At 34.1% G+C, this 15447-nt stretch overlaps 1 protein-coding gene across 1 annotated transcript; it reads left to right on the top strand.

The window, feature by feature from the left end:
• The first annotated feature begins 2060 nt into the window (after positions 1–2060).
• LOC132722697 (uncharacterized) lies at positions 2061–5923 on the top strand. The gene is made up of 4 exons (XM_060707221.1): positions 2061–2125; positions 2623–2726; positions 3453–3538; positions 4407–5923. The coding sequence occupies exons 3-4, from the start codon at positions 3460–3462 to the stop codon at positions 5906–5908; spliced, it is 1581 nt and encodes a 526-aa protein (XP_060563204.1). The 5' UTR covers positions 2061–2125; positions 2623–2726; positions 3453–3459; the 3' UTR covers positions 5909–5923.
• Positions 5924–15447: the final 9524 nt, after the last annotated feature.

Here is a 15447-nt window from a genome sequence, read left to right as displayed (position 1 = left end):
ATTTGTTAAAAAAGATTACATGTTGTTACTATAAATGTTCTGTCACTTGTTTGTTTCATGTAAACCTTTTTAATTAGTCAGTTATTACCTCTTGTAATGTAAGCAATTATTTAATATGAAATTAACGGCATAGGGGCCAAGGAATTATCAGACAGTAACTATCAATGATAATAATTACACTGTAGCGTTACATCTAGGTTGTGCAATTGACAACACCACTATACTTCTCGCAAAAATTTAACTTCGAAACACTTTGACAAGTAAGTCATAGGATATCGATAACTTATTTAGGCAGAGCACAGATAGGATGGACGTTAGGGTCTTACGGATTATGTGCTCCATTTTTGTGTAACATGAGTGCCAATGCGGTGTATCTTATGGTGTTATCATTGGATGTCCAGGCCCTATGTAAGGACTGGCCTTTGACCAGCTGCCTTGTGTTGTAGAAAAAAAGACGAGCGTATCTGTGTTATGGATTCATTGATAAAACTACCCTCGGAAAGCCCTTACTTTTAAAGTCAACTCTAGCCTTATACATGACGTTTCTCGCTCTGCATGATTTGAATTTAACAATGATATCCCAGGGTTTGTTAGGCTGGCCAACTCAGACATGACGAGACCTGCCAATGTTTTCTAGTAACAACATTTAGTACTTGAATGTGCTATTTAGAAATGGGTTCGTACTTCTTATGACATGGCGTCATTTTCCTTTCTAGATTCAACATCAGGAACACCACTTCTCCGGTGTTTGATAACTTATTGTAGTGTAAATTATTGTCAGCGTCTGTTTCTTATTTGTCTATGCGATCTTCCAATTTAGTAACATGTTGCCGCATGTCATCACGTTCACTCTCGAGTTGTTGATTTTTTTTATTTCAAACTTGCTAGTACACCAGCAACGATAGCGTTCACCTGCTCATCGACATTTACTATTGTAGTTGTATTTCAGAGCATAAAATTCATTTTGCTATAGCAGTTATATCGACATTGTCGAGAACTATGTTGGTTCTAATGGGGAAGTGAAGTCGCGTTACTTGTTGTCTTGTGCTGGTCTAGTACAGCAATCTTTATTTACACTTATTGTCACTAAACTTTAATTTTGTTAATTCTTTTTTCGTAGGATAAGTGAGCAATAAAGTCAATTTTTAAAATAGGGTTTCCAGTAAATTTTCATATATCTTATGGCAACACCTACATGTTGAATAATTTACAGTAAATTGTTCTATTGTGGAAGGTATGTAATACAATAAATAATTATAATACAAAAATACATGTCCGTTGATAGCAGTCTCTGACGTAATAACAAACCACGAAAGAATTATATATATTGTTGTTGTTGGTATACATGATCCAAACTAACATATATTTACATAACAGAAAATGGCATGGTCCAGAACAAAATATTATTATTTATGACATTAACGTAAATACAAAATCATTTAGAACTTAATCAACATTTTTCAAGTAATAATTTAGTATAAGAATATTTAGATGATACATTACTATTTTTTGTCAAAGTTTGAAATACACTTCTGGAAAACATGTGTCCATTGTAGACCGATCCACTTTAAGTATGACTTTAATTTGTGAATGACTTTGACTGTCATTACGATGATACAAACTATGAAAATTTACTTAAGAACTGAAACGTTCATTGATGTCTTCAATATCGACATCATTTAAACATAATTAACATAATTACAAATATACATAACATATAAGTAAACATAAAACTAGGCACCCGGCCCGATGGGCCTATATGTCACCATGGCAAATGATATTCATTATAACATGCTATAAAATATGAAATACATTTATGAAAGTTCTTAAGATGATATGGCGGTTTACTTCACAATTCGAATAAATAATCTGAACAGTCATATCTTAAAGTCCTCATGATTCATGAATACATAACAGATCTTCTAGAAAAGTAAGCTTTCACAATATATTTAGCTGTTTTCCTAGGATGAATATTTAGTAAAAAGGCAAGTTTATCATCAGATGACAAACTTGTATAAACAGTTTGCAAAATTATATCACCGTACACATTATTGTATTCGTACATGTGTGTTTTCTTTTTGCAGAGCCCGAGGCTGCAATTAGGAACAGACGTTTTAGACTCCAGGTAAATAAATGTGCTGACAATTTGTAAAATTCTTTCATTTTATTTTGGTTAAACGTGGAAAACAATCTTCAATATTTAATTTTTACAGACATAAGACATTTCAGTCGGTAAGTTTTTCTAACATCACGCTTAAGTCAAGAAATTGATACTAATAATGTCGGTTTTTTAAAGACAGTAATTTGTAAATGTTTGGTAAAATAGTTTGCCAGCTTTTATATATGCACATTCTGACCGATGTTATGCTATTCAGAAAATCACTTTTGCAAGGTTGTTTTAATGTCTGAGAAATTTACTAGTTTTTTTATAGGCAATACAGTGTAATACAGGCAAACTGAAAGTGTCAACAAAAAATCAAGTCAGTTTGTGTCTTTTAACTTATAAGTATATGATTATATATTGTTATAAACATTGCGAATGGCTGTAAAGACAAATGTTTTAACACTTAATTGATGATGCTATTTTGTATACTGCTATACCTTTTTAAATTTTACTTATAGGGTTGTATAAGTAGGAATAAGACATTTCTGGTATTTCTAGCGGCTTTTGTCATTGTTGTGAGCTGTTTTATATACATCGTATATATTCAAACAAAAGCTAACAGGTACGTGTTATTGTTTTATTCTATTTAAACGTTTTAATATTTTCATTCATGAACACAATAAATTATAGAACACGGAGTTCGCAACATTTTACAAATAAATAAAAAAGCTGAAAAGCGATTGAGATGGTGTAATCATTTGACATGTTCAGATGTATTATGTGTGAACACAGTATCGGTATTTGATTTTGAAACGTTAACATAGAAATTTACAATTTGGCCATTCAATGATAATAATATCTGTCATATGTTGCCGAGTTTTTTGCCCAAAGGCGGGTTCCCGAGGGACGGATATTCTAATTCGAACCGCAAACATATGTCAGATAAATTATCCTCATATTCTATCATATTCCATTGTATTTAAAATTCCTTACCTTAATAAAGCAATTTTCCATGAAATTTTATGTCAACGGAAATGCCAGTCCAATATACAAGAAAATACTTGTAGCAAAGTAAGTTGATGCAAGTGATGGTAAAACAAGTTTGCCGGATGACATAATCAACTTTGCTTAGCTATGTTTTAACTGATTCCGGTCATGTTGCCTTATCATCTCTTTGAGGTCAGTAAGCATCAGCATGTACCACAAAGTCACCCTCTTAAACAAAATAAGAACGCTTTACTATATAATTGTTTTAACTATTTGAAAATTTTGAGATCTGCATTCTTAGCTGCTTCATTTTACTTCAATTCAATTTAGTTTTTATGCTTATTTAAATATTTTACTTCAGGGATTTGATGGAAGTACTTCCATCGTCAAATGGAATACTTAGACAGATACAATCAGACAATACGCAGAAACATTATCTGAATATTGGTAAATAGTTTGGAAATAGATAATCAGCCTGAAGAGCTTTAAATATGCTTAATCAATTCAAAATTAGATAACATTTAAAGATCCTGTAACACATTTTTGTCATGGTCTTATATAACAAATATGATGCCCAAATAAAGATTTATCAATATTGTAAGTTCCAAAAAGCATTATTTATAAAGATATAACCGAATTTAATATTTCATGTAAATAAAAGGAGGTAATTAGATTTTTTTCTCTAAATTTTCAGTCAAATTTTCCAATAAGAAATGAATGCATATAATTTAAAGATTACATTTTATATTTACAAATATTTGCAGTACATATTTAACATATTCTTTGAGTTTTGAAAATTGTTGTATTAGCATAATTATATACATATATAATGTAATAACGTATGAGTGGTATCGATGTCAATTACAAAACATACAGGATCTTTAAATAGTAGAAAAGACTCGATTTAGCTAAATATGGATGTAAGCTTTAAAGACCCTGAAATCATAAAACTGAGACTTGTATTGGACTTAAAATCAGTTGATACTAAAGAGTGTGTTTATCCGATAAAATATAAAGTAACATTTTGGCCCAATCTTTCGTATAACATTATTGTCTTTAACTTTATATACACGAAAAGCAGCCATGATTTGTTTGTAAAAAGATTTTGCGAAACACAAGACTAATGTTTAAATGTCTGAAGTATTTGTACAGGTTTAAATGATGTGTGTATGCTAAATATACGATAACAGAAAGAAATTTTACCTCAAAGTTGGAAAGAATCAGTTCTATAGTAGTAACTAGTAAATTGTATATTTTCATGAATTGCATCAACCATTTAAGCACTAACAATTCTATATGCTAAATCTAAATGCAGGAATGCGCCAAGACTATCTACTCCAAGATTGTCAAGGGACTCACTTTAAACTTTCGTTTCCGAACATCGACTATGCTTTAATGGGTTACAACATATTGCGTGGCTTTCCTCTTGCAACTGGGCATGACCCTGGCTTTACGTACCCGATCTTTGCTGCCAATTACGAAAACGGAAAGCAAACAGCCGATTGTCGCTATAGGGTCCCACAAGGTCTTGTTGTGGTCCCGGACGTGTCGTGCATTACGTCATTTACATCAAAAGTCGTTCAAACACTATACGAGTTTGCAAATTCACTATCAGTGTCTGCCAGTGTAAGTGGTGGTGAATGGGGTGTAAGCTTTTCTGCAAGCGCCGGTTACAAGGAATCTTCGTCAGAAATATCAACTGGAGAGTCAGTTTACATACTCTCTTCGGCAAGCTGCAATTATTACTTCAGCAAACTAGTCAAGCGGTCACCTCCACCACTAGATCCTGTTTTTCTTAGCTGGGTCAAACGATTAGATAAGACAAATTTAATTGATGTATATATAGAATTTTTTGACACATATGGTACCCACTTCCCTACTGAAGTCACATTTGGAGCAAGATTTACGTACGAACATAAAATGGAATCAAAGAAATACGAAAATCAAAGTGAGAGTGGAGTCAACGTTGCTATTTCTGCAAGCTACTCTGGTATTGTTAGTGTTGGCGGAGGATTTTCTATGGATTCTTCACAAAAACAAAAGGCTTCTGAATTTTCAAAATCAGTGGAAACGAAAACAATTTCAGTTGGAGCAGCGCCTCCTGCAAACGGCGACGCAATGACTTGGGCTTCAACTGTAAAGGAAAGTCCTGTACCATCTAGTTACAAACTTGCATCTATAGAGGAGCTATTTACAGAGAAGTATTTGAATGCTGCAGAATTGAACGTAAATCTCGCCCGTGTTGCAAGAACTATCCGTGAAACAAAGCGTGATTATTGCCTAAGTTTGATATCTAAAGGTGAGGTGGAGTCATGCGAATTACTGTCTCCGGGATTGATGCTTGATCGAACAAGACTTCATAAACACTATGATTCAGTAGTTTTATCGAACAAAGAATGCATCGACCATTGTTTGAAGCTTATTGACTGCGTTGCAATTACATTTTGTGATTCTTGTGGAAGTCAAAATAACCATTATCACACTTGCTACATGTACAGCACAGCAAACTCAATATCTGCAGAGGCGGACTACAACTGGAAAGCCATGCTGTTAATCGGAAAATCAAGCAAAAAACTTACACTCGATGAAACAGATATTAAAGGTAGTCCAAGGCAGTTTGATGCAGAAGATATAGACGACAGAAAGAATATCACTATAACAAACTGTGAACAGTTTTGTATGAAAGATGCCCATTGCATTGCCTACAGCTATTGCGATTCCGGCGAAGTTGAACAAAATTGCAAACTGTACAGTTCTGACAATGTTAGGGGTTTTGAAGAAAAATCAAGAACAACGACCATCTTTGTTGCAAAATAAGCAGATCGATCAAATGTGATCGTCACCATATGATTAAACAAAAGTACATTTACTTCGAGAAGTCGGCATTCATTATGAATCATATTTCTCATACAGACAATTTTACAATTATTTGTTTCATTTATTTCATTGTATTGCTATGCATATGCAAATCAGAAACGTGTGCATGTACTTTAAATAAAATTATTGTTTTGTGTTCAAAATTGCTATTTACATGTATGACCAACGAAGTATCCTTGGCGTCGATCATATAGCCTATAGTAAGATTGTTAGCCTGACCAGTAAACTAATGGGAGTGACATGGTCGATATGTAATTAGCGTGCGTCATTAGCTGATCTTGTCTGTCAAAGTTACATTTTTTTCTAGCCAGAACTGTAAATGATTAGAATACACGATAGCATTGGTTGTTTCTGTGAACTGGTAAAGTGCAAAAAGTGTACAATGTAAATTGTCAAAGTGGAAATAACTTTGAATCCGACATTTTCGTTACAATATATACTCCTGATTCTGTTGACTGTTATCTTTTTAAAGCATTCAATGGTTATGTAACTAACCATGTACTGTTACTTTAAAGAACATGTGTATATTGATAAAAGTCATCGTTGAAACTAACACTTATCTAAGAGTTTTTGGAGCATTTTATGTTAATGTTTACATTGAAAAGTTTAACAAAGCTTGAAAAAGGAGGTATCGCGAAGGCAGTGGACTATAGTATACACCAACATTAGCGCATCTTTACGCTATGTTTGTAAATATCACAAATGACATCGCGTCACTAGTGTAAAATCGTTTTATGATGGATTATTACACTCCTACGCCTTGGTTTATGTGATGAATTGTAATTACACAATATCCCTAGTCCCGGCTTAATCCATATTCAATTCTCAACAGTTAAAGTATCGGAAAACTATCTAAATTTATTTATATGTAAATTTTATGTAGCGAAATTGTTAATTCATACCAAATGTATATATAAGTGTGCGTGCGTGTATGCGCGTGTGCGTGTGTGCGTTTTGATTGATTTTCTCACTTCCACTGTTAAATCATAATTTGTAACTTTTCTCTTGAAATTATCCAGAAAATACATATTATTAAGGTTAGACTTTGTTAGAATGGCTGCTGCTAATGTTGCAATAACTTGTAGCCCTACTTATATGTACATTTATTTTTGTGTTATTCATATCTTACATGTATTATAAAGTTGTAATAAAATATCATTTAACCAAAAAAGGTATCGGAATAAATTATCCCAAAGATCCAAAAAATATAACAAGTCTGAAATAAAGTAAAGGGCACATTTCACGGCTTCAACATATCACTTCAAACCTGCTGTGTTGACAACACAGGGACGTCGCGGGAAGCGCTGATTGTTATCAGGTCTGGTGGAATCCATCATAGCCAAATGTACGTCTTAATTGATGTAGAAACACTTTAACAAAAATGATTTTTTCATATAACTCCTCATATTTTATCATGATTATTACATCCGGTTGTTACATAAGTTGTCATTACGTCAGCAACATTTTACCAGATCACATTCACATGCAATACTGAATTTCTTTTCGCCGTGTACAGTGTCATATTTTTCAATTCTATACATTTAAGAAGAATATATCTTACCTTAAGGAGATATATTTGCACTAGAATATTTCTATCACCCTTGTATTGAACGATAACGCAAATAAATCAAAATGAATATACATGTTTTATCGGTTACTACTACTATATTATACAATGGGCTTGACTTTAACGATTTGAAACGAGGCTTATTTTACCATATTTAGTTTATAAGAATTTGTTTAAGTTCAATTGTGTTTGAAGCTATAAGCTTATAAAAACACTCTCGAATCCGTTCCTAGAACTATTCAGTATTAGGTAAAGAGTGTTAAGTTTCTTGCCCAAGGAAACATCGGCTTGTCCGCTACGGATTTGAACCCACACGGCCAACAATCCTGAGAATGCTTGTCACACGAGTCAACCACCAGTCGGCCATGCCACCAAACCATATAAAAATATTTTCGTCAATAGATTATTTTATAAGAACTTCAATGTTATTTCATCCGTTACTATTTTTGAAACAGTAGCGTATGAATTAACAAATTCATTTATAAGGGCGAATAACATCATTCTATCAAGAAAATGCGCCAAATAAATGATGAGTAAATAATACACATATTTACTTTTTCAAAAACCCATATGAGCATGAACAGTTCTATAACATAGCTGTAGAGTAAAACACACTTAAAACATTCATGAACATCAAATCATTTTAAAGGTTGAAAATGAAAGTTTGCAAACGAAAAGCACAAGAAAATGAAAATATTATTAACAACAGATGTGTTTCAATGTATTGGTAATAGATCTTTGTAAAAATAAAATAAAAAGGAAGTGCATCTGTACTTCTGCATATACCTGTATATATTCTGAGAGTGACATTAAAATTAAGCAAGTACATGTAATTCAATTATTATGCTAAATACTTAATTGAATGTTACAGATGCAGTACATTTGTATATGTAAATGATGTGTAAATTTTATATGAATCACATTTAAATGGTACATATATTTTGCAAATACATTCTGCCAAGAATCCATCATTATCCATCATAATATTATCAAAATACAAGTTGTTTTCCACAGCGAATTTTAAACAGAGTTCAATAACTTATCACGTAAAGGTCACATGTTCATTAAAAGTTACTTAGTGTTACAATATGTTTCAAACATGCGGAAATAGTCGATATGTTGCTATTGCTCACAGATACAATTCGACCAATCAAAGGTTCTAACTTTCCCGCCATTTGAACAATTAATTTTTAAAGAAGCAAACTTGTAATAGATGTTGGTTTTGTTAAAAGTTATCATAAGAAGAAAAGTCTATACGATAAATTGAGTTATGGCATGTACCAATTTGCATTATTAAAGTGTAAATGACTCTAACTAAACAAAGTGCTCATTATTTTTTCTGGCACATGATATTTTGAAAAACACTAAACATCCGTTGAAGCAAACCAGTACTAACGTGTTGTTTTTCTACAATAAATTTTGTTTGATTCAAATAAATGTAAAGGAAAATAAAATTGCAATAAATCTACATAACATGAATTTAACCATTTGCGATACCCATTGAATAGCTGAAAGTAAAAGGTAAGGACCAGCTTCATTGTTAAATAGCAATTGCTTCTTGTCGGCCGGTTTCGTCAAACATCGAACAAGGTCCTCGAAAACAATAGTAAAATACAGAGACCGTCCAAACATACGCTACGAATCTAAACATGTAAACAAATAGTAATTTATAGTTTATTCCAAAATATACAGTAAAAGTGCACCTAAATTAAATAAAATTTATAAAAGTAAATGTTAACAGTACATTATTTTATATACTTTTAATTGTTCTAGAAACCGAAAGTATAAAATGTTTATTTGGTTACATTAATTCGGATTTGGTTTTATTTCTACATCATTTCGCGTTTTTAAATTAATTTGGAATGTCAGGTTTGTCATTGAACGCCGCCTTTCCTTGTTGATCTTGTTTATAATATTTTATTTTCAGTCATTATTGTACCGAAATATACCTTATTTTACTTTGAATGATTCGTTATACATTATACAAAGATTACACAGTTTGTTTTTGTTTACATCTTAAACTGTTTCAAATCCGTATTCAGTCCGAGGTTATTATGAATAATAGTCGAGGTCTTCGATTGGTGTAAATTTAAATGAACACAACATTAATAAAGAGAAATGTTGAGGTCAGCTTTCCTGTTAAGAAGAAACAATTAAACATTCGTAGTTCATTTTTCATTGTTTCGTATGATTTGAAAAATTGGTTTGTTAACCGTAATTACTTGACCTAATCTATAATTGTTTTGCGGTTTTTCAACTTTGCTTATTAACATATTTTTTTATGGTGATGCTACACAAAGCAAATTTCCCGGATGGAAAGTGCCGTTTAAGTAGATATGAATTAATTACGTGTTTACTTGTTAAAGTGCTTTCCTTTCTTTTATCTACCTCGTAATTCTTTTAGACGGAAGTTTTATGATTTTTTAATTCTAATTAGGATATGGCAGGAAATTATCTCTTCATAAAAGTTAGCAAGTTCGAAACAAATAAACATGTAGTAAAGAGGTTTAAAGGGAGTAGAAACGGAAATGTTGGAATACCTACTTCCTATACAACAAAAGTGACCGTTTCTTATGTCAAGAAAAACATTATTTCCCCAATTAGGATGATATTGATGCCAGTCCAGTAATCCAGATCAGTATAATTCCCTTACATTTTGAATAAAAGCATGATACATATTTAATTGCTAACAAGTACTATAACAAAAAATAGTCAGTAACAAATTTCAAAACAATATAACAAACAAAAAAATTACTAAATTATAAAATTACGTCGGGACAAAATTAGAACATGCTTACAGTACCTGAAAATTGAAATTATGAAAATCAAGAAGTATCTTTTAAAAAAGATACTCGGCAGAAGAAAAACCGGTTAACTTGCATAATTTAATGTTTGTTCTTAGTTTTCCATGCAAAATCATATAGAAATGTTATTATAGCCTGCATAACAATGACATAATAATGTCCTGTAGGGTTATTAATCTTGAAAAATGGAACACTTTAAGATGTATGTGTTTCTTAACAAACCTGTCGTGTTTCGGTATGGGAACTCATTTTCTAACACCAAGTTCTACCCAGTGGGTAAGGCAATTGTTTTTTTTTATAAATTCTTGATTAATATGCGAAAATATATATAAATGATACACATTATATCAATTGAACACACCAATAATCGTATAATATATTAGACACTTATTATAACAGTACCTGATAATTTCTGATATTATTCTTGTTATTTTGGACAAAATTTGATACAAAATTAACTCAGTAAGTTCTTACGTAAAATAGACTGTTCACTACAAAATCCTCCTCTTTTGGGTACCTCTAGGTGGTGAGGAGGAGTAACATATGTCCGTTATGGGGGTGCACTGCTGTGCGCCAGTATGACGGACATATGGCCAACACCCAGACTGCCTGTTTGCCGTGGGCAGCGTCCCGTAACCTAGAAAAGAGGGTCCTGGTATTTGAAGGATACCCAGGGATCTCCAGTACTCCTAACACACTGCTTTGGCCTCTGATTTAGGGTAGACGGGTGAGCCCGGCTTTGGTCAATCGGCTGGTCATGCCTTGCCCTTGGATATATATTTCTTAAATACTTGAAAATTTCTTTGAACTTACACGGTCCCGAAATGAATACAATTCAATGCACACAAATTATTTAAAATAAAAAAATCTGAGTTTAAATTTTTATTTCTACTTGTGTTTCTAGTTGACCTTTAATTCCTCCTGAAACTGCTATGATGGGTGCTGTTATGTTAAAACAATATTTCATATATGCATTATAAATACAATATAACATATCCAAGAAGGCGGTGGCTAATGGGCTAATTGTGTAGGTTGTAAATATTTGCAATTTATACGAGTATATCTCTCTGGTATCCTTGATGTGCGGAGACTGGATATCCGTCTCCATCGCACATCCCATGTTGGAGTCCGAGGTGGCTGGGGAACCCGGAAGACGAATTTTATTATCTATAATCATGGATACCCAAACAATAAAATGAAAATCGCAAGAAGATTCAAGTGGTAACATTTCATTTGATGGAAGTTTTCCCCGTTTTCTAATAATCAAATCAACCGGCTCCAAATCACTTACTGAACTTAGCCCCTTCATTATAGAAAAACAACTTTCGGCTTTAATTGGAACACCTAAATTTGTCAAGAAACTCCGCAATGGAGGACTCTTGATAGAGGTAGAGCGGAAACAACAATTAGACATTATTCTGAAATGTACCAGCTTTTTTAACATTGACACAACTGCCACACCACACCAGTCTCTAAACTCCAGCAAGGGCGTCATCAGATGTTCTGACCTTGCTGGAATGCTAGAAGCAGATATTGCTGAGGAGTTGAGGTCACAGCAGGTGTCAGGTGTCAAGCGCATTCAGTCTACAAGAGATGGTAAACGACTGCCAAAGAATAGCCTTATTCTAACATTCTCCACACCCATTCTCCCATCATCGATGCGAGTAGGTTACCTTAACGTTCGCGTTGCGGTTTACATTCCGAACCCGGTGCGGTGTTGCAAATGCTTCAAATTTGGTCACCGTGAATCGGATTGCGTTGGGCAGGCTATTTGCGGTGCATCTGCAAATGATAAGGGTGACATGGCTGAAAAGTTGATAGATGGCTTTCGGCTTTGTTTATTAAACGGTCGGTCACCTGCATATTTGCATCAAGCTGCGGGTGCGTTTTCTTGCATCGACCTCTCGATTGTCCACTCTGCTATGTACTTGATGAGGGACGTCAGATTTTTAAATTTAAGAAAGCGGATTGGGAAACATTTACTAGGCTCTGTTCTATTGATCTAGCAAAAAATGAATTTGATTTCACCTCTGGTGATATAGCTGAAACGTTCTCTTCAGCATTGCATGCGGTTGCCTGCAAAGTTGTTCCATTAAAAAAAATAATAAAAGTAACAAAATCAAGAAACTATGGTTTAACGATGAATGTAATGAGGCCGTTCGTATACGTAAGGCTTCACTCAAAAAGTTTGAACATGGCCCTGCAACGGAGGACCTTGAAAATTATAGAATGTTTGGAGCCGGAGCTGGAAGATCGGTGCGTCAATCTAAACGCCAATCATGGCAGTCTTATGTTTCAAATATTAATTCAAATGCTCCTGTTGGGAAGGTGTGGGATGCAGTGCGAAAGATGGGTGGTAAGTATGAAAAGGGTCCAACTGTTCACATGGAGGCTGGTGATGGCCAATGTGCCGGGACGGAGACGGATATTGCGGGGACTTTGGCTGAGGCTTTTGAAGGGGGCTCTTCTTCGGGCAGTTATTCGGATGAATTTCAGCAGCATAAGGGTAAGGCTGAGAAGGAGCATATTAGTTTTGCTTCGGCAAACGACGAAGACTGTAATTCCCTTTTCTCTATTGATGACTTTTTTTATTCAATCAAAACTGCAAGTGATAGTGCTGCGGGCCCGGACGAGGTTTACTACCAGTTTCTTAAACATTTACCACCCTAATCTCTAGACTTGCTTCTTGAGGTTTTTGACGGGGTTTGGGTGTCTGGTGAGTTTCCCAACACTTGGAGGGATGCGTTGGTTATTCCTATCCCTACACCTGGAAGGGATTCGGCTGACCCTATAAATTGTCGTCCAGTTTCGCTTGCGGTTTGCCTCTGCAAAACATTCTAGAGAATGATAAGTGGTCGGTTGGTTTGGTGTCTGGGGAGTGGTGGAATTATCACTAGTTTTCAGTCAGGTTTTCGTGGGCGGCGAGGTGCAGGCGGTCGTCTTGTACGACTTGAGACTTTTATTGGAGAGGCCTTTGTGAATGGACGGCGCCTGGTGTCGGTTTTCTTTGCTTTGGGGGGGGGGGGGGCTTGCCACGCTGCTTGGAAATATGGTATCCTGAGGGGTCTGAAGGATGCTGGACTTGATGGCAGACTTCCTCTTTTCATTTCTGGATTTTTTAACGATGGGCACTTTGAAGTGGGACTTGGTTCAACTTTTTCTCAGGACAACCAGCAGGAGCAAGGTGTTCCTCAGGAAAGCGTACTTTCTGTTACACTTTTTGGCCTTGAAATGAACAATATTGCTAGCGCTCTTGCACCAGGCATAGATTGTTCTCTATATGTAGACGATTTTCTAATCTGTTATCGATCGAAGGGTGTGAGAACAGTTGAACGGCAACTTCAACAAAATTTAGATAAAATTCAAGGGTGGGCAATGGAAAATGGTTTTGGATTTTCAAAGTCAAAGGCTCAATGCGTTCATTTCTGTCGATTGCAGAAACAACATAATGACCCTGAACTTTGCATATCTGGTTCTAAAATTCCAGTAGTTGATGAAGCTAGGTTTTTAGGACTTATATTTGATAGAAAACTTTCTTTTATACCACATATTAAACATTTGAAAACTAAATGCCTAAAAGCTTTAAATTTACTTAAGGTTTTTTCAAGTACAAATTGGGGATCAAATTCTTCCACATTACTGAAATTATACAGAAGTCTTATCCGATCAAAATTAGATTATGGTTCTGTAGTATATGGGTCTGCAAGAAAATCATATCTTCAAATGCTAGATACCATACATCACCAGGGTTTACGTTAAGCTTTAGGTGCTTTTCGCACTTCACCTGTAGAAAGTCTATATGCGGAAGCTGGGGAACCATCGCTTCATCTTCGTCGAAAAAAGCTATCACTTCAATACGCTACTAGAATTTCATCTAATAGCAAAAATCCAGCTAAAGATATTATTTTCAAACCAAGTTATACTGACAAATTTGTTAACAAACCAAAGGAAATTAAACCATTAGGCCTTCGTTTAAAAGATGATTTAGATAAACTTAAAATTAATCCAGACAGTATCCTTCAAAATGACGATGAGGATGTTCAACCTTGGACTTATAATTCCCCGAAAATAAATATTAACCTTTCAAATATAAAAAGTCATCAAATTCACCTGAATACTTCAAAGAGAAATTTCTAAGAACATGAAGATTTTATACATATTTATACGGACGGTTCAAAAGAAGGTTGCAAAGTAGGTGCGGCTGTGTTTGAAAATAATTTTACATCTAGTGTGAGGTTACCAGATAATGCATCAATTTTTACTGCTGAAGCAAAAGCTATCGATTTAGCATTATCATACATAGCACAGCATACCCACGATAAATTTGTGATATTTTCTGACTCGCTTTCTGTTTTAATATCCATTAAAAATAATAAACCTTCTTGAATGTCATGATTTTTCACAGGCCGTAATATGGCCAGTTATGTGTTGACGTGCCGTAAAAATCCAAACAAACAAACAAACACTACAAAATGTTATGAGATCTGAATGCAAGATGTATTGTTAAACATAACTTAAATAAATATCTGAGCAATTTAACTAGAAAGTTAAAGAACTATCTTGTACGTTTTATTTTAGAAATTACTTTTATATTTCATTTCATAATGGCAAGAACTATCCACATTTACTATCTTAGAATGACCAGAACTATCCTTTCCATTTTATTTTAGAATGACCAATATGATTCCTAGATTTCATTTAGTAATTTTAAAATGGCCAATGAAAACTCTTTTTTATATTAAGTTCTTTCCTGTAAATTTACAGGAAGTCAATATGGTAAACAAGCTCAACAAGGAAAGGCGGCGTTCAATGAACGCAACCCCCATATGACCCAGCAAACAAGAACTAGTGGCAAGGAGCCCAGGCGGACCCCAAACAAAAACAGGACAGGACACAAGTCAGCATGGACAGTTTAATCACTAAATGATAAATAATTTGTTACTGATTAGGAATTAAAAGAAAACAAATAAATGATTGAACAACAGCCCCACAAAGTCAATGGGCACAGGGAAGGGGACAAAACTGAGAAGGCTGGAAAAATCACAATAAACCAATAATTTTGTCTGATCCCGATGAATAAATAAAATTTTATGTAAAGGCTGCATTTT

Source organism: Ruditapes philippinarum, unplaced genomic scaffold (genome assembly GCF_026571515.1).
Source record: "Ruditapes philippinarum isolate M1 unplaced genomic scaffold, ASM2657151v2 ctg2254_1_1_1_1, whole genome shotgun sequence".
In the NCBI taxonomy this organism is placed as follows: domain Eukaryota; kingdom Metazoa; phylum Mollusca; class Bivalvia; order Venerida; family Veneridae; genus Ruditapes; species Ruditapes philippinarum.
The sequence above is the reverse complement of the archived record's forward strand: the minus strand, read 5'-3'. Positions and strand labels throughout refer to the sequence as shown.

Bases quoted from the DNA above. Each gene is read 5' to 3' on its own strand.
- LOC132722697 (XM_060707221.1), top strand. From the start codon at position 3,460: ATGGAAGTACTTCCATCGTCAAATGGAATACTTAGACAGATACAATCA. The intron at 3,539-4,406 runs GTAAATAGTTTG...ATCTAAATGCAG, and splicing joins GAAACATTATCTGAATATTG to GAATGCGCCAAGACTATCTA.